General features: G+C 56.0%; 1 protein-coding gene across 1 annotated transcript in view; it reads left to right on the top strand.

Annotated features, from left to right (window-relative positions):
- Window positions 1-17473, top strand: part of COL22A1 (collagen type XXII alpha 1 chain) — a 221714-nt gene that overhangs the window by 39779 nt on the left and 164462 nt on the right. The window contains 2 exon segments of the mRNA XM_065902959.1: window positions 10351-10425; window positions 14935-15046. Coding sequence (XP_065759031.1) covers window positions 10351-10425; window positions 14935-15046 — 187 coding nt within the window.

The following is a 17473-nucleotide window of genomic DNA, read 5'->3' as shown; positions in this document are numbered from 1 at the left end:
CATGGAGTGTCTCTGCGCTTCTGAAATACCTACGCGTATTCTGGACGTAGCCAGTGTTGCTTCATCGAGTAGTGAACACGTAGTGGGTTTTTTTTGTTTGTTTGTTTTCAATCAATCTCCTGTTCCTTGCATCAGTCTAACAACCGGACGTAAGGATGAGTGACCAAGGAGGTGGGGGCAGTGATGACAGGAGCTCTTGGAGGGGCCCCAGCTCCCCTGCAGGGCCAGCCCAGCGTCCCTCAGCGCTTGCTCAGCCTGGGTGTTTTATGCTGCAGCCGTGTCTACCTCGGGCCCCAGATCCTGCTCTGAGCTCAGGTTGAACCAGAGGAGCCTGTACTGGTGGACCCTGTGGGACCCATGGTTCCAGGGGTTGGGATGCAGAGCTGAGCACCTCCAGTGACCTCCGCCTTGACAAAAGCCCGCCCAGCACTGGGGAGGCCCTGAGCTCCGAAGCCTAGGCAGGAGAACAAGAGGAAACCTGCCCACTGTGCACTCTGTGTTACATATAAGTGCCCGGAAACAGGTCCCATCCCCGCAACATGGGCCTAGGGGGCGGTCAAAACCCCCTTCCCGTGGCATCTGGGGCATGGCGGCCCAGGAAGTCCCACCAGGGAGGTCCCCCCCTGACCCCAGTCTGCCCGGCCCACACCCAGCCCCTCCTCTTCACTGCTCCTGCTCAGCTGGGCTTGCCTCAACGGCGGCCTTGTGGGGGCAGGGACGTCCCAGGATGCAAGGCTGAGTGCTGTCCACAGACCCCACCGATGGCTGCCCCTCACGGCCCTGGTGCCCCCAGGCTCAGGGTGGAGCAGGAGAGGGAGCTGGAGCAGAGCCCAGCGCCCCGGGCAGGTGGGCTGGGCGGAGCCCCAGAGACGGGGTGGGTGTCCCCGAGAAGGTGGTCTGAGGGCAGGCCTGGGGTGAGCGGAGGTTTGACCAGAGAGCCCAGCACCTGGTGATGCCCTGGGGAAGACACGGGGCTGGAAGGGACGGGGCAGCGGCCGTGGTCAGCTGGGAGGAGAGGGGCCCCCACCCGCACTCCCTGCATGAGGTTAGCAGGAAGCCGCACTGCGGGAGGGGCTCCGCAGCCCCTGGGGGCCCTCCTGCCGGTCCTCAGGGGAGGCAGCCGTCTGTGGCGGGCGGGCAGCCCAGATGGGGGCCCCCGCACTCCGGACCGTGTGACCTCGTGCCCCAGCCTTCCTCCCGGCCTCAGCCCCGGCTCCACTCAGTGGGTTGCCTCCACGGCTGGTTTGTCCAGGGAGGAGGGTGGCAGCCAGGCTGGCCGTGCTGACCCACCAGTCTCCCCACGGCTCCCACGGAAATGCGGCTGGTGGCCGTTCCAGGAACCCACCCCGCCGACCCTTGGGGAGAGGGGCCAGGGGCAGGTGGGCCTGGGGGCCGGCTGTGTCCGCCTCTGCCTGGTGCCCTGGTCCCCACCTTGCCACCCGCCCCCCCCAACACACACACAGGCGTGCAGGGCTGACACGGTGCACGGCTGAGCCAGGCCCCACTGTCCGCAGAGGGCTCCAGGCCTCTGTCTCTGTTCCCTGACTGGGGACACGACCCAGAGTTTGGACACAGCCTGCACAGTCTGACCCCAGGCCGCCTGCTAATGGAGAGGCTGTGGCCGCAAGTAGAGAGAAGAGGCTCAATATCTTGCTTGCTCATCCGCCCTGAGACTCACAGATGCTGGTGGGTGGGGGTCGGGGGTGTGCCTGCGAGGAGGCATTTGCGCTCCCGCAGCCTGTCCTCTTTCCTGAGGTGCAGCGGGGAGGTGGTGTGTCCCGGCCACATGCCGAGGGCCTCGGGTCAGCGCTGTCCCCGGAGCCGGGCTCCCGGGGCCTCTGCCCGCCGTGGGTCTCCCACTTCTCCCCCCACCCCCGGTCTTCCCAGTCCAGTCTCAGCCCCTCTGCTCGAGGCCAGGGGGACATGTCTTGTCCACCTTTCTCTGGAGTCATGTGGTAATTTTGCCACTTATTTGGTTTTCCTATTTCTCCATCTCCTCAGACTCCACATTGGAAGGAAGGGAGGGTTCGTTTTGTTTAGTTATTCTCACCTGCTCAGCAATCCTCTCACATGGGACCCCTGCCCCATGTGAAGCCTTGGGGCTGCTCCCCCTCCTCTCTGATCCTGCAGAAGCTCAGGGTTCAGGGGTGTGGATGACATGCTGGGCCGGGTGACCCCTCGCTGGGCACCTGCATCCTGGGGTGAGGGGGCCGTGACCCCGTGGTTACCATGGTCCCGTGGGATCGCTGTGGACCCGTGGGATCGCCGTGGCCCCGTGGGATCGCTGTGGCCCTGGCCCTGAGTCTGGAGCCTTGTGTCCTTTCTCTTGTCCAGTCCCTCTTGGGACCCTGAAGCGTGGATGCTCAGGGTGTAGTTTCGGTTCTAGAACTGAGGAGACTGTCTCGGAGGGTTGGAGGAGATGGAGGGTGCCTCACACAGAGAACACAGCTTCCCCCCACGAAGCCTCCCCTGCCCCTCGCCGTCCACACGGTGCTTTCGGGGTGCAGGGCGGGGCTGTGCTGCCGTCCTGCCTGAGGCGTGAGCTCTGCCTCCCAGTGGTGAACTCTGTCACTCGGGGGCCAGTCGCCTGACCCTGTCCTCTGAGACGCTCCCTACTGTAATCTCCAGGCCTCCTCCCTGCCCTGGGTCCCCCTCCGACCTCACAAGCCTCCCCTTCTCAGCCTCCTTTACTGATCAGTTCTTATGTCCCAGCGTGTGATGCAGGAGGCTGGGACCTATTCTGAAACCTCCTCTCTGCCCCTTTCCTCTCCAAACCATCTCCTCCACTTCCAGCGCGTTAAACGCTGTCTGCACACAGGCATCTCCCACATCAAAAGCCAGGAGCCTTGTCTTGGGGACGGAAAGCCAGGCTTATAGATCCGGTTGCTTGCAAACACAGGGTGGCGGGAACTGGACTTGGGTACTCTGTTTCCCAAATGGGTTCTTCTTACAGATTTCCGGACACTCAGAACATCCTTTCTTTCTGGTTCATTCCTCATCTAGTTGGCCACCCGCCTGCCCACTCTGCTTGGCAGAGAGGCCAGAGCCTGACTGCCTCTGCTTGCGCACCCCCGTGGCTCTCAGCCACCTTCTGGCTGCCCCCCCCCCGCCCCCATCCTTGCCCTCCGGCATCGGGGCCCCTGGCAGAGTGGGATCTCCCACCAGGGCCTGTCGGTCCCCACCCCTCCTGGACCACACCCCCCCCTTGTTTCATAGTTGCTCCTCCCTGTTTGCCCTCGACCCTGGCCCACGCCTCCTGGGTCACCCTCCTCCTGCTCCCGCCTGTCTGCCTCTGCCTCAGACCTCAGACCTCAGACCTCAGTGGAGACACCCTGACCCTCCAGCCAGCTCCGATCCCGCTATTTGCATCCCCCTCTGGCCTCTGCACCATCCAGGGTTATGATCACACAGATCTTGGGCACATCAGTGCCTGTCTTGACCAGTTTCCACCCTGTCCGCTGGACTGCAGCTCCCTGAGTGCCAAGAGCCCCTCACCACGAGCCCTGGACTGGCTCAGTGCCAAGCGCGTGGCAGGTGCTCATGAGATGTGGCGTGAAGGAGGTTTGCGTTCAGGTGCTTCTCAGACGCCAGGTGCTAACGGTCACTGCTGGGCTGAGCACCTGGGTGCTGGCCGAAGGCTCTACCGCCCTCCTAACTTCCAGCCACTCCAGGCTCCTCCCTGCCCGGCCTCCAGGAGGTCCTCGCAGTCTCTGGTGACACCTACTGGTGCTCAGCCCACGGGACAGTCCCCAGGAGGAAGGAGGTCCAAGGAACAGAGACAGCTTGAATCACACCCTCCTGGTAGGGGTCACACTTTCAAGGTCCCTGTGCTAACCTCTCTCCCCCTGGCCAGGATTGCCCCCTTCCTGCCCCGCTGTGTATCCCGGGCAGAGTCATTTCCTCATTGCCCTGAATTGCAGACCCTGCCTGGGGTTAGGAGGTGTCCCCTGATCCACCTCTGCCCTCTCCCCTCCCTGGACTTCACTGCAGGGCTTGGTACTGCCCCCCACACCCCCCACCCATCACCCCTGGGCCGACTGAGCGGCTTCCTCCCTGGGGCTCTGCCCTCACTGGGACCTTCTAACCCTCTGCTCTTCCTGTGGCTGCTCACTCCCTTCTGAGCTCTCAGCCCAGAGGGCGCCAAGCCTGGAGTCTTCTCAGACCCCACGTGTGTCCTGGCCCAGCGCCCCTCACCGGTCAATTTCCTCCACAGACTGATCATGCGTGATGACCCCTTGCTTCTCTGTGTCTGTCTCTGCCTTTGCTCCCCGCGTCCCCCGTGTCTGGCCTGTGACTCCAGCAGGGCAGGGCTGCCTCGTCTGTGTGTTGACACGTTTGCTCCTCGTGGTGGGATGTCTTGGGTCCAGAAGTGCATATGAGCCCCACGAGGTCCCTGCCATCCTCCAGGCCTCCCGGGGAGGTCCCAGCCTGGCTGCCCTCTGGGACTCCAGGTCATCCCTGGAAACAGCCCTTGTACCCCCTGGTGATCCTGGCGATCCTGCTGCCCCCTGCCCCTACAGTCTCCAGCTGCCTAAGCATCCAGGGTACCAGGGCAAAGCTCAGGCCTCCTTCTAGAAAAGTATAATATTGATAACCTGCAAATACTGTACTAGTGAATCACCTTCATATTTTTAAGGCCCATGTGAAAATCCAGAAAAGAAAAAGGAGGCAAAAACCACTTCAAGTTCTGCCCTTTCAGAGGTAGCCACAGTTTAAATGTTAATGTATGTTCTTCCCCACTCCGTATGTATATGTCGAGTTGTGATATCAAGTGTGAAAATGCTGGGATCATACTGAGTCTGAATCCTGCTTCTACCGCTAACTAGAGGTGTGCTTGGAGCAGGTCATCTAAGCGCTGTTAGACTCAGTTGTCTCATCTGAAAAATGGGCATAACACTACACTGATAGGTGTCACAAAGGAGGCTGAACACTGGCCTCTGCGGCAGAGCATGCCTCAGCCGTGACCTGTGAGTGTACAGTGTTGTGTGCTCCTAGGTTGGGGTCTTACTCCTTCCAATCTTCCTTTCCTGGGTGAGGGAGCTGCTGGGAGCGAGGGATGCTAGCTGGAGATGGTTGGAGAGAGGAGGACGCTGACCATCTGGAAACATCTAACCCGCTTTTGTGAGAGACAGTGGGGCCGTTCTGGACTTGGCACCAGCAGAGGGTACACTCAAGGGCAGCGTCTTGCCATCTGCCCACCCAGGTTCCCCAGTGTCCTGCCCAGAGCCGGGTGTAAGTGGGCCCAAGCATTCGGGCCCGATGGGCAGACATCAGAGAGCAGGTGAACCCTCTCAGTGCAGAGTGAGGAAGCCCTGGGTTCATGTCGGGGCGTCCAAAGGCAGAAGGCGTGCCCCCGGAAGTAGCAAGCTGGCTGTCTGTCCCCGCAGGCTTTGGAGACAAGACAGACTTGGGTCCCTCTGTGCTGGGTGACCTTGGGCCGGTGACCTTGGAGAGAAGCTTTGTGCTGTTGTGGTCCCGAGCCAATGCCGGGGCCAGCGTGCTGGCTTTGCCTCCTGCTTGCTCTGTGGCCTTGGACAGCCTGCTGACTTCTTTATGCCTTCATTTTTGCATCTGTGAACCACTGCGCCTGGCCCGTAAAGCTGGAGGGAGGAGTCGGTCGGACTTGCTGATGGTTCCAACGCGCCTGGCGCAGTGTCTGTGCAGAGCAAGCTGTCTCCCTCTGTCTGCTGACCACAGGGAAAGCTCTGGCCCCAGGCAGAAGCAGCCCACATTACACGCCCTGCACAGTACTTCGACGTGTGGGCTCTTGGCCTTGGAAGCCTGTGGTTCTAATCGTTATTCCTTTCATCCCTGGGGCCTTGGGGCCCAGCTCTCTGGAGCGGGGGTGTGTGGACTGTTTTCCTGGCTGGCCTCCTGGCCTCGGAAGAATGACCCCCTGAGTCTCCCGGGTGTCTGGCCCATGTCTGTCCTCCCCTGCCTCCTCCCCTGCCCACTTAAACCATTGTCATCCTGTCTGTGGTTCGCAGCCCTCTGCAGCATGGCCGCGAGGTGATGGATGGGCAGTGAGCGCCTCCTCCCTCGGGCTCTGCTCCCAGCTTCTGGTGCTGCTCAGCTCGGTCGGGGAACCACCCCTGCTTGCTCATTCTAGACACAGGTGGCCCTTTATTCAAACCCAGACACCCTTCCTACCTGGTGAGTTTCTTAACCTCTCTTAGCCTCAGTTCCTCCATCTATGTCATGGGAACAGTCTGCCTCCTTGAATGGCTGTTGTGAGTCAGATCTCCAGCGTGACTGGCGCACAGTAGGCACTTAGTAATTGCCAGCATCCTCGCATTGCTCCCCTGCTGGAGAAGCTCTGGACTGGGAGCCAGGGGACTAGGAGGCATGTCTGGGACAGCTTGGCGTGTCTCCTCCATACAGAGCTGTGGGTGGGTCAGCACGAAGCAGAGGACAGCAGAGACCATCTGTGCTAACCCTCCTCCCCTGATGCTCAGACACACGCTCCCTTTTTGCAGCTTGGTAAACTGAGGGCAGGTTGAAGTGCTTTTCTTCCTGGGAAACTGTAGTGAGTTCCTGGCATGTGTCCCAGGGAGCAGCAGCTCTGATCAGCCAAGACTCAGCCTCTGTTGCAGCTTCTGATGAAAAAGAACCCATCCTGGGGAAAGGGAGATCACATGACCAGGAAGTCTAGAATGTTCTACCTTCCTAAAGGCTAAGGGAATACGGACATCAATGGGTGAACTCCAGGGGAAACCAGGGCTTTGTCATCAGCCATATCTTTTTTGTGCTCTCACACTTTCAAAAAGGAAAGCAACCAGCTCACCGGGAACTAATTAAATACGCATTTTGACTGCTGAGAACTCACTCTTCTCCTTAATTCCAGAGAGGCTACTTATGTTGATCCTGAATGATAACCTGAAAAGTCCGTATTGATTGGATATGTGATGGTAATCTAGTCTCTCAGTAGCTCCTTTGCTTTTTCTCAAGCTTTTCACTTGGACTTGGAGGCAGTGGAGTCCCTCTTTGTTCAGTTCTCCTAGACAGTCCTGCAGACGTTCTGTCCTGCGTTTGAAGGAGGAGGACGCGAACGTGCCTCTGCCAGCCCCTTTGGCCTACCTGCCCCCGTCCGTCAGGGGAAGCGGAGGCTTTCTCGGACCCCAGCCCGCCCCCACCCACCGCGCGCTTCTAATGTTTATGCCTTTGACCAGAACTGGGTCACAGGTGCATCTCTAGTTGGAGGGGGCGGCTGGAAAGGTGGGGACCATAGGAGGCATAATTGGCTTGGACGTACCACTCACCGGTTTTCTCCCTGGGCTGACAGTGCTGCTCATCTGAATAAAAGTGACATTGTTTTCGCCAGGAGGAAGTGAGGGATGGGTATTAGGGTGGCAGCTAACAGTGCCTGACCCACTTTGGTGGCTGGAGTCCTGGACTCTGAATTCTTCTCACCTGGACGCCCACGCAATGAAGCCCTTTCCTGGGAGGCATGTGGTCTACCACTCAGCATTTACCTCTTGGCTCAGGCATCCACTGGTCCTTCCGTTCAGCATGGACTCGCCTCTGATTCTGAGCCTGGAACCGGGAAGGCAGTGGAGATAGAGCTGGACTGAGACTCAGCCGGGCCTCTAGACTTAGTGGGGAGGCAGCCACGCTGGTCAGCGCCTTTAGCACGGTGCCACCAGCCCTAGGATATGGGACCCTGCCGAGGGGTCCTCACCCAGGCTGAGGTGAGTGGGAGCAAGGCCCAGGGGGCTGCTGATCAGAGTCTGGAGGGTCAAGGAGGAGGATGCTGTGAGGCAAGATGACACAGGGTGTCAGGGCAGCCCTGGCACTTTCTGGAGCTGACCTATCCCAGGCCGTGGTCACAATCAGTCCACAAGTGCCCTGAAGGCAGGGATGCCGTCTTACACTGTTTTCTCATTTGTGGGTCCTTAAAACTAGCTCAGGACCTGGATTCTGTCTGGACCTCTGTAAGTATTTCAGTTCCAATAAGCAAGTTCATGTGGAAATAAATAGATCATTATCCAAGAGGTGGACATGTCTTGGCCAAAGGTATGTAGTTATGGGCTGAGAGTGACTTTGGGTGCTCATCCCCACTCCCTGCAAAGAGGTGATCCTCCAGGGCCCCCTCTTCCCTGGGGAGCCTGGATGCAGGGTGTATTTTGGGAGCCATTTGTCCTGACACTTATTAAGTCAGTTATAAATTCCCTCTTGAGGCTTTGGCATGTATGGGGCTTAGTGATGGCTCCCATGAAGGGACTGGCAGGTGGTGTGGGGACTGATGTCTTAAAGCGATTTGGGCACATGCTGACGTCTTTGAAACGTTTCCATCTTCTCTGTGTTCGTGGCCTTTGAACTGTCTTTGACCATCCAGTTTCGGGAAGCAGGGCCTCCCCCTGGGATATTTGCAGAGACAGAGGCTCAGTGACTTTGCCTGCCCTTAGCTCCAGTCGTCAGACTCCAGGGGTTTGCTCATAATCAAGGCTAGAAAGTTCTGAGTCAACTCATTTTAAATGATGCACAGTCCCAGTCCATCCCTCTGGCGGCCTGCCAACCTTGAAGCAGTTGGTCGTCACCCGCAGCTGCCGCTGTCCTGGGTGTATTCTGCACAGCGCCAGCATCCACTTGCATATATGTGGTTCTAGACACAGACAGCTCTGTGCTTTTTCCAAAATAACGCCTTCCTTGGGGCCTGTCAGACCTCTGGTGCCTTCCGGGATAAATGTTAAAAATACCTCCTCCCAAATCAGGGAGAATCCCTTTCTTGCTCCTCACTCCTGATTGGTAAAGGCTCCCACAATGAAACACTTGAACTGAAAAGAAATCATCGTACGTGAAATCTGTGGGATGACAGAACTGCCTGATCAGGTGTGATTATTACAATAAAGTATGTTACCAGATTGCTTCCAGGGCAGGGTGGCGTCTATGCTGAGTTGCCTCTGATGATAAATTTAAGTCCTGTTATGGCTTGATCTTGCCCGTCCTCCAAGCTACCTTACGACAAGTGTGTTCTTTGAAAGGTGTCCCATGTCACAGACGCTCACACTGAGAAAGAGATTAGGGGACTCGCAGGGAAGCCAACACTGGGGCCCTAGACTTTAACATTCACAGTGGGTTCTCTGTCTAGGATTTTTAAAAATTGAAGTATAATTGATTTACAATGATGTGTTAGCCTCAGGTGTGCAGAAAAGTGATTCAGTCATGCACATATGTATATATATACATGTATTCTTTTTCAGTTTCTTTAATATTCTATTGTAGGTTATTACAAGATATTGGCTATAGTTCCCTGTGTTATATGTACAGTATGTCCTAGTTGTTTATCCAGTATATATATATGTGTGTGTATATACATATATATATAGTAGTTTGTATCTGCCAATCCAAAACTCTTAGATTATCCCTCCCTACCCTTTCCCCAGGAAGAGAAGGGGACGACAGAGGATGAGATGGTTGGGTGGCATCACTGACTCGATTGACATGAGTTTGAGTGAACTCTGGGAGTTGGTGATGGACAGGGAGGCCTGGCGTGCTGCAGTCCATGGGGTCGCAAAGAGTCGGACATGACTGAGCGACTGAACTGAACTGACCCTTTCCCCTGTGGTAACAATAAGTTTCTGGGATTTTTAGGGCAACTGAAAGAATCCCTTTTCCTTCCCATTTTTTTTTTTAAAGTGAGAAGTCCTGAAGATGTTTAGATACGTAATGCCATATATTGACGTATGTTTCACTGTGTGACTTCTTCCATTGCTTCTGTATAACTGAGCAGTCTTGCTTCCTCTGGGATTTGCCTGGAATGGCACCTAAAGCTCCCTCAGGCAGCATAACAGATGCCTTGCGGGTGGGCCCCCAGCACGTTTCCATTGACTCCTCTCTGACCTGGGATTCTCATCTATAAGTTCGTGCCTTTGTGAGTGACATTCGCTCTCTGCCTGGGTCCCCTTTTGCTCTTTGGTCCGGCTGGCTGAGTCTTACTGTTGCTTCAGGAGACACCCCAAGCATCGCCTTTCCGGGAAAGTGTCCCTGACCTCTCAGGCTGGGCGAGGTGTTGGATCCTGAGACCCCCCAGGAGCCCAGGCCCACTCTGTCACTTAGGACCCTGTTGATCCTGTGGGCATGGCTCTTTGGCTCCCTCTAATGGACACACTGTGAGCTCCTTGCTGGGACCTTGCCTGTTCCTGTGTCACCTCTGGGCACGACACTGGCAGTAGGGCCCATGCTTATCAGCAGTAAACGAAACTCCCGATCAATCGGTGTGGCCCTGCTTCTGCCGCTGCTCCCGGCTAGATGCCCCACGTGCTGGGGGTGGGGCGGGGTCTCTGCCTTGTCACTTTCCACGGAGGGAACGTCATGATTGCTCATCAGTCTCTTTCCTCTCGCCCTTCCCAGATGTGCTCTGCCCCAGCGTTCGTGTGGAAGGAGATCGCTTTAAGCACACCAACGGCGGAACCAAGGAGATCACAGGTACGAGAAACCGCCATCCAGCACAGCTTGCTTTGCGATGCCATTTGCCAGATGTGAATCTTCCCTGGTGGCTCAGACTGTAAAGAATCTGCCTGCAATGCAGCAGACCCAGGTTCGATCCCTGGGTTGGGAAGATTCCCCTGGAGAAGGAAACGGCAACCCACTATAGTATTCTCACCTGGAGAATCCCATGGACAGAGGAGCGTGGCAGGCTACAGTCCATGGGGTTGCAAAGAGTCAGACATGACTGAGCGACTAACACTTCCACTTTCTTCTTTGCTGGACTTGACCATGACCCTCCTGGACTCAAGGGTGGTAGCCTTGGCGGTACGGTCCTCATCCCCGTCTTTCACCAAAGTCCTGGGGTTGGTTTGAGCTGTGCAGGTAGCAGCTCCCCTCCACGAACCGCCCACCAGGGGAGGCCATTCACGTCTTCCATCTGGGAGTCGGTGGTGATGCTATAGGTGTTGGTAGAGAATGAAGTAGGATGAGGGATGTGGGGAATGAGTAAGTGATGGGCAGCCCGAGTAAGAGGGTGAATAAATAGCTACATTTGGGCGTGAAGGAGAGAGTGAATCAGAGTTATAAATATAGGAGCGAATCAGTGGATGAGGGAGCAGAGACACATGACTGCAGAGCCAGCAGCAGAAATAAACACTGCAGGGGCTTTCTCCGTACACGACGGGGTGACTGGGGGTACGCAGGGACGGCTGAGCCAGCTTCCCCTTCGTCCTGGCAGTGGCAAGTATCTGTCTACTGCTGCCTGTGGCCGGGCGTCCTGCAGACCCCTTAGGTGCGTGATCACAGGGGAGCTTTCTCCCCCTCCAGGACAGCAGCCCAGCTCTCTTCACCAGTGCCGGCCGGGTCGGGAGCCCCATCCGTCTACCCCAAAGCGTCTCGGGTCCAGTACCAACCCACGTGCAGTCTCCCTCCCGAGGCAGTGAGCCATGGGCGATGAGGACCAGGTGTCTCATAGGTGCTGCATTCCCCCGCTCCTACCCCAGGGACCCTGCCTGCCCACATGAACATGCCAGCATCTGCATCTTGGTGCCTGGGGGATGTTTCTAGACTGGCAGGAGACTGTGCAGCCTGTGTGCACGGCAGGTGAGATGAATCAGGGGGTTAACCCTCCTCGGGCGTCACGGAGTAACCCAGCCCTCAGCCAGTGACCAAGGGTGAAGAAACACTCAGGCCCTCTGACCCACTTCCTAGAGCGTCCCAGCGGGGTCCCACCACAGCTGCTCGCCGGGGCTGAGGCTGGAGTTAAGGAGAGAAGGTGCTGCAGACCTGCCAGGTTCAGCGCAGCCGGGTAACGGGAGCAGCTTTTGTAAAAGATGTGGTTCGCAAAGGCTCATCTCCAGGTGTTTCCTTAAGTGACTGCAGCTAGTCTTCAGGCTCAGTGGGGCTGGAGCAGCGAGGACGGGGTGGAGAACAGATCAGGCATTTGGAGGCGGCACTCTGGGACTCAGTTTACCCACTTCCGACATAATGTCTCTTAGGACCCCTCCCAGCTCTGAAAACTGAACATTCTGCAGATTCTAGCACCTACCATGTTATGCAGTGCTCTCTGGAGTTTTTTTAATGGTGAAAGAACATGCTGGGCACGGTTTTACTCTGAAACTTGGCCACAGACGTTCTGATGGGTCTCTCCTTCTGCTTGCTCTCTGATGTCCAGATAATCATCACCAAGTCCCAGCTGTCTCAGATGGTCCCAGCCCAGTGCTTCTTCCCTCCCCTCCCTGCCGGCCCCGGGTTTCCAGTCCAGTCCTCCCCGGTCCCCCAGCTCCTCCATCCCTGCGGTGGGAGTGACCTCTGAACACGGGCGCAAAGCTGTGTTCCTCCCTGCTTAAAGCCCTTCCTTGGCCTCCACCTCCTGCAGAAAGAAACTCAGACCGCCTCACGTGGCCGTCGGAGCCTGGCCCGATCTGCACCCACCTCACTCACTCCTTGGTCCCCCTCTCGTGGTTCCTGACATCCCGAAATAGTGGGAATTCTCGAACCTTTGCACATCCAGTACAGGTGAGCTGAACAGGCACACCTTGGATGCCCTTTCCTCCTCCTCTCCCCAGATTTCACTTGTTCTTTAAATTCAGGCCAGGCCTTGCCTCCTCTCGGGAGCCCTCTTTGATGTCTCCTCAGCTGGGCCAGGCAGATACTCCATGTGCTCCTATATAAGCCTAGACATCTCCCTCCTTCCCATCTACCCACTATACGGACGATGCTCACCTCTGTGCCCATTTCTCTGTGGACAGTATACTTCAGGCAGTGGGAGGCACATTGGGAGTTTTGTCCTGTTGATTACTGAAATCTGAGCAGCCAATGGGGCATCTTAAGATGTAGGAAGCCTGGAGTGGTTTAGTGAATTCCTTTCTTCTCTCCTTCCCTCTTTCCACCAGTGGAGCCTCAGTGAAGAACAACAGCAGATTCCATCCTTTTTCGGGGATGGAAGCATGAATCAGATCAGTCCCCACCCCGCCCCAATTGCTCAGCTTCCTCCACGGACACAGACACTGTGTGCACCTCGGCCAAACCCACTGAAGAATGGGAAGTTACTCTCATGCCTGGGGCGTCCAGCGAAGCTTGGTCCCTCGCAGACCTTTGAAGGACTCCGGGTGGTGGTCACGGTGTCCCTGATGCCATTTGCTTCAGCTGAGTCCATGACTTTAGGGAGGTGCCCCCTCACACTTTCTGCATTAAACCATTGCCTCTTTATCTCTCAGAGCGTCGCATCCGAGTCCGCTTACCTCGGGAGCATTTTTCATTTTCCTTCCCAGCCTTTATTTACTATAGGCAATTCATCTTTCTCTCGGTGCCCTTTGCTGCCACCTCATTAATTGCTTGTTGTTCAGTTTCATGGTGTTTAAGTCTTTGTTTTTATTCATGGAAACCAGTGAAAGTGGAATTAGGCAGTAGAGCATATGCTTGCTTTTTGAAAAGTCTTTTTTTTTGTCCTCTCACAAATAACTGCTACAGGGAAACCCAAGTGAAGGTGGAGGTTTCCAGGAAGAGGGATGGCGCTGTGAAGGGAAGGAGCAGGCCTCTTTCCTGTTCAACCCTGGCACCGTGCTGTGTGGGCATCGGGCACGTGCCCGTGGGATTTTGAACCCACTCTGTTGAGTGAGAGCCGGTGCTCCTTGGGACCTCTGGGGGCCAGTTCTCCCAGCTTGCCGCTGACATGTGCTGACATGTGCTTGGCTCAGAGCAGGCTCTCAAAAAATACATCTTGAATGAATAAATGAAATCCATGGACAGAGGTAGTGGGATGGGAGACTGCAGTCATTGTCAGGGGAAGTAATTAATATGAAAACTATTTTGTGGATCTTTCACTGCATGTCAGGCTCTCTATGATGAGCTTTGTATCCTATCATTCAAACTTCACCACAAACCTTGTGAGTTGCATGCAAAGACAGTCCCCTTTCTACTGAAATGGGTCTCAGAGACGTTAGGCACCCTGCCTAAGGTCACATAGCTAGGACCTCATGGTTAGGAGGAGATGGAAAAACCCACTCCAGTATTCTCTGACCTGGAGAATCCCGTGAACAGAGGAGCCTGGCAGGGCTGCAGCCCATGGCGTCTCAGAGAGTCAGACACGATGGAGAGACTAACACTCTCACTTTCAGGGTCAGCCCAGGTTGACCTGGCTCTACTACGGATCAGACTCGGTCGGAGCTCGGCACTTTCTGTCCTTGCAGCTCCTTGCGCAGAGTTCGGAACAGACAGGTTCTCAGGAATACAAGTTGGATGACTCAGTCATCTCTTAGGACAGAATTTCATGGTAGAAGATGTTTTAATCATCCTAACGTGAGACTTTGTTTCCTGTTTTCCATGGCCGCGCTCCAGAGTATTGGAGCCAGAGGAACCTTCTTGGAGAATCGTGGGATCGGTGCTGCTGACGCCGAGCCGCACGTTAGCCCTGGGGATACGGAGACAGGAGAGGCCCGGTGCCTGCCCCGGGGTGGGCCTCCCTTCACCAGCCGGGAGCACTTCCTTCCCCGGGGACGCGGTGTCAGGCCGATGCATCCCAGTGATGCGTCCGTGCGGGCGTTGTGGTTGGGCTTCTCTGAGGACCGTATCTGCAGGACCCAAGCCAGCCCCCCATGCTGGTCCAGGTGGTTTTGTAGAGGGTTGTGGCTCAGGATGTTTGGCTGGTGGTGCAGAATCCTGAGGAATAACCGACCTGCTGAGTCAGCTTCCTACCCTGTGTTGAGTGATCACCTGGGGTCCTTAGCACAGCCTCAGGTGAGGTGTCAACCTTCTGTCACAACCAAGCACCGAGGCTCCTGTGGGTTATGTCGCTGCTCAGCATCACAGATACGTGACTGACCTGGATGCCCCCCGCCCTGTCCAGCCTGCTCCCCTGAGTCTCAAGATCATGTTTTTCCCATTGCTGCCCATGACCAGTGAGCGAGGTCCTCTCTTGGAACCAAAACAAAGCGAAAGACACCTTTCTGTTACTGCAGTATCACAGACAGTCGTCTTCTCTCTGATGTGTCTCGTCTCTTTGGACAGGTTTTGACCTGATGGACTTGTTCAGTGTGAAGACGCTCTTGGGGGAGAGAGAGAAGGGGGTGCAGAGCTCCTACGTCCGGATGGGATCCTTCCCTGTGGTGCAGAGGACCGAGTGAGTGCTGGCTTCCCCCGCCTCCCCCAGGCCTGCCCCAGACGCCCTAGCAAGGGCGGGAAGGAGCCGGTGAGCTTGGCTGCTCGCTGAGCACTGGGTGGGGGTTTAGCCTACAGAGTGCCTGGTAAGATCACCCTGCGGTGAGGCATCCGTCACTGACCCCGGAAATTCTGTTTCTTAACTGATCTGTTCCCAGTGATGTTACTGGTCCCCTGGTCCTCCTACACTCACCTCTCCATATGGATTTGGGGCTTCCCTGGTGGCTCAGAGGTTAAAGCGTCTGCCTGCAATGCGGGAGACCTGGGTTCAATCCCTGGGTCGGGAAGATTCCCTGGAGAAGGAAATGGCAACCCACTCCAGTACACTTGCCTGGAGAAGCCCATGGACGGAGGAGCCTGGTAGGCTACAGTCCACGGGGTTGCAAAGAGTGGGACTTGACTGAGCGACTTCACTTTCTCCATTCACTCATGCATGTATTTTTTTTTTTTTTTTTAATCTCAAAACGGGGCAGTAACCCGTTCAAAATCTCATAGTCCTAGGAAGCAGAAGTTGGCCTCAAACTCCGGTCCTCCAACTCCAGTCCCTCTACCCTCTCCTGTATTTGTGTATGTATGAACAGCCAGAGAAAAAGTCTTACAGGATGGTAGTGACAGGGATAGAGATAGGAGCATGCCCTTAAGTTACTGTAGGTTTGGTTCCAGACCACCACAGTAAATTGAACGTCGAAACAAAGCAAGTCACACATTTTTTGGTTTCCCAGTGTGTATCAAAGTTACGTTTACATCGAACTGTAGACTGTTAAGTGTGCAACAGCATTGTGTCTAACAAAACAATGTACATATCTTAGTTGAAAAAGAGTACTATGTGATAGTGACTCCGATGGACTTGCTTGGTGCAGAGTTGCCACCAGTCTTCTGTTTTAAAACAACACAGTATCTTCAAAGCTAAAGCAGTATCTAAATACAGTATCTTTAGTAAAGTTAAAGCAAAACGAGGCATGCCTGTGTATGGATACACAGATGTAGATATAGTTATAAATACGTAGATACAGCATATACATGGGCTTCCCAGGTGGCTCAATGGCTAAAGAATCCACCTGCCAATGCAGGAGATACAAGAGATGTGGGTTCAGTCCCTGGGTTGGGAAGATCCCCTGGAGAAGGAAATGGCAGCCCACTCCAGTATTCTTGCCTGGAAAATTCCATGAACGGAGGAACCTGATGGGCCACAGAGTTGGACACAACTGAGCGACTGAACATATACACACCCATAGCATATCTGTCTGTATGTTACACATACATGTGTGTTGAGCTGTAAGTGTATTTGGAGAATCAGTGGCGGAGTTGGCCTCATTGATGCAATAAGATGAAAAAGGAAGTGAAGGGTAGCGTCCGTCCGAGGCTCCCAAGCCCACGTGCATGCAGACCCTCCCATGGGCAGTGACCAGGGGTGGCCCTGACTCCTGGGGAGGCCCAGGGGAGTGATGGGCGCTGCTCCCAGCTCTGGGGTGTGATCCAGGGTGGAATCTCAGCTCAGAGAATGACTCTGAGCAGCTGGGCCGACTCTTGGCTTGGATTTGAGACCTGAGAATCACAGCAGGAGGACCAGTCTTTGCTCGCAGCTCCTATAGCCAAACCAAGGGTCCCTGAGGGTCCACGGGTCTGAGAACCAGGAAGCCAGACACCCCCTCATTTCCCGTCCTGGCTCTCTGGCCAGACAGCCTCCACCCACTCTAGTGCAGAAGCAGTGCCTCTGAGTGGGGCATGCGGGGCAACAGCTGATGGTGAGAGGGGCGCTCTGAAGACCAGCCGGTCTCTAGGGGGCAGTCTCTGCTGGGCCGCTGAGCCCCGGGAGTTTTGCCACGACAGCCGGCCGCCCTCAGCCGGGACAGGAGTGTCACAGCTCCGCACGCCCCTGACCCCTGGTGGGGAGCTGCGCTCCTTCGGGATGCTGTCAGCAAAGGGCAGTGTGCCTGCCGTGTACGGCTGTCTGGGCTGGAGCTGATGGGGTTGAGGGACTTCATAGATAAGAGCTGGCCCCCCGTGCTCTGCAGGAAACCAGTGCTCTATGGGGACGGAGGGTGTCCTGTGATGTGGGGCAGTGACCAGGCAGGATCAGACACCCCTGTGCAGCCTTCCTGGGGGGCAGCAGGCAGGGAGAGGTGAGGGCTGGCACACTCGGCTGCATCTGACCCCAGGGTGGGAGGCAGTGTAGCATCTCATTGATTTTGGAGAGATGGAAGCAGATGAGCACTGGAGGGGAGGTGGATTTGAAGGGACAAGACAGGGCTCAGAAAGAGTTGTGTGGAGGTCCTGCTGGAAGGAAAAGGCAGTGAAGACAGGTGAGAAGGTAGACTTCCGAAATCCACGAGGTCAGCCTGGCAAGACTCAGTGACCCTGGGGTGCGTGGGCTTCCTTTGCAGCCTCC

This window comes from Muntiacus reevesi, chromosome 12 (genome assembly GCF_963930625.1).
Source record: "Muntiacus reevesi chromosome 12, mMunRee1.1, whole genome shotgun sequence".
Classification (NCBI taxonomy): domain Eukaryota; kingdom Metazoa; phylum Chordata; class Mammalia; order Artiodactyla; family Cervidae; genus Muntiacus; species Muntiacus reevesi.
Note: the sequence above shows the minus strand (reverse complement) of the source record. Positions and strands in the feature narration are given on the sequence as shown.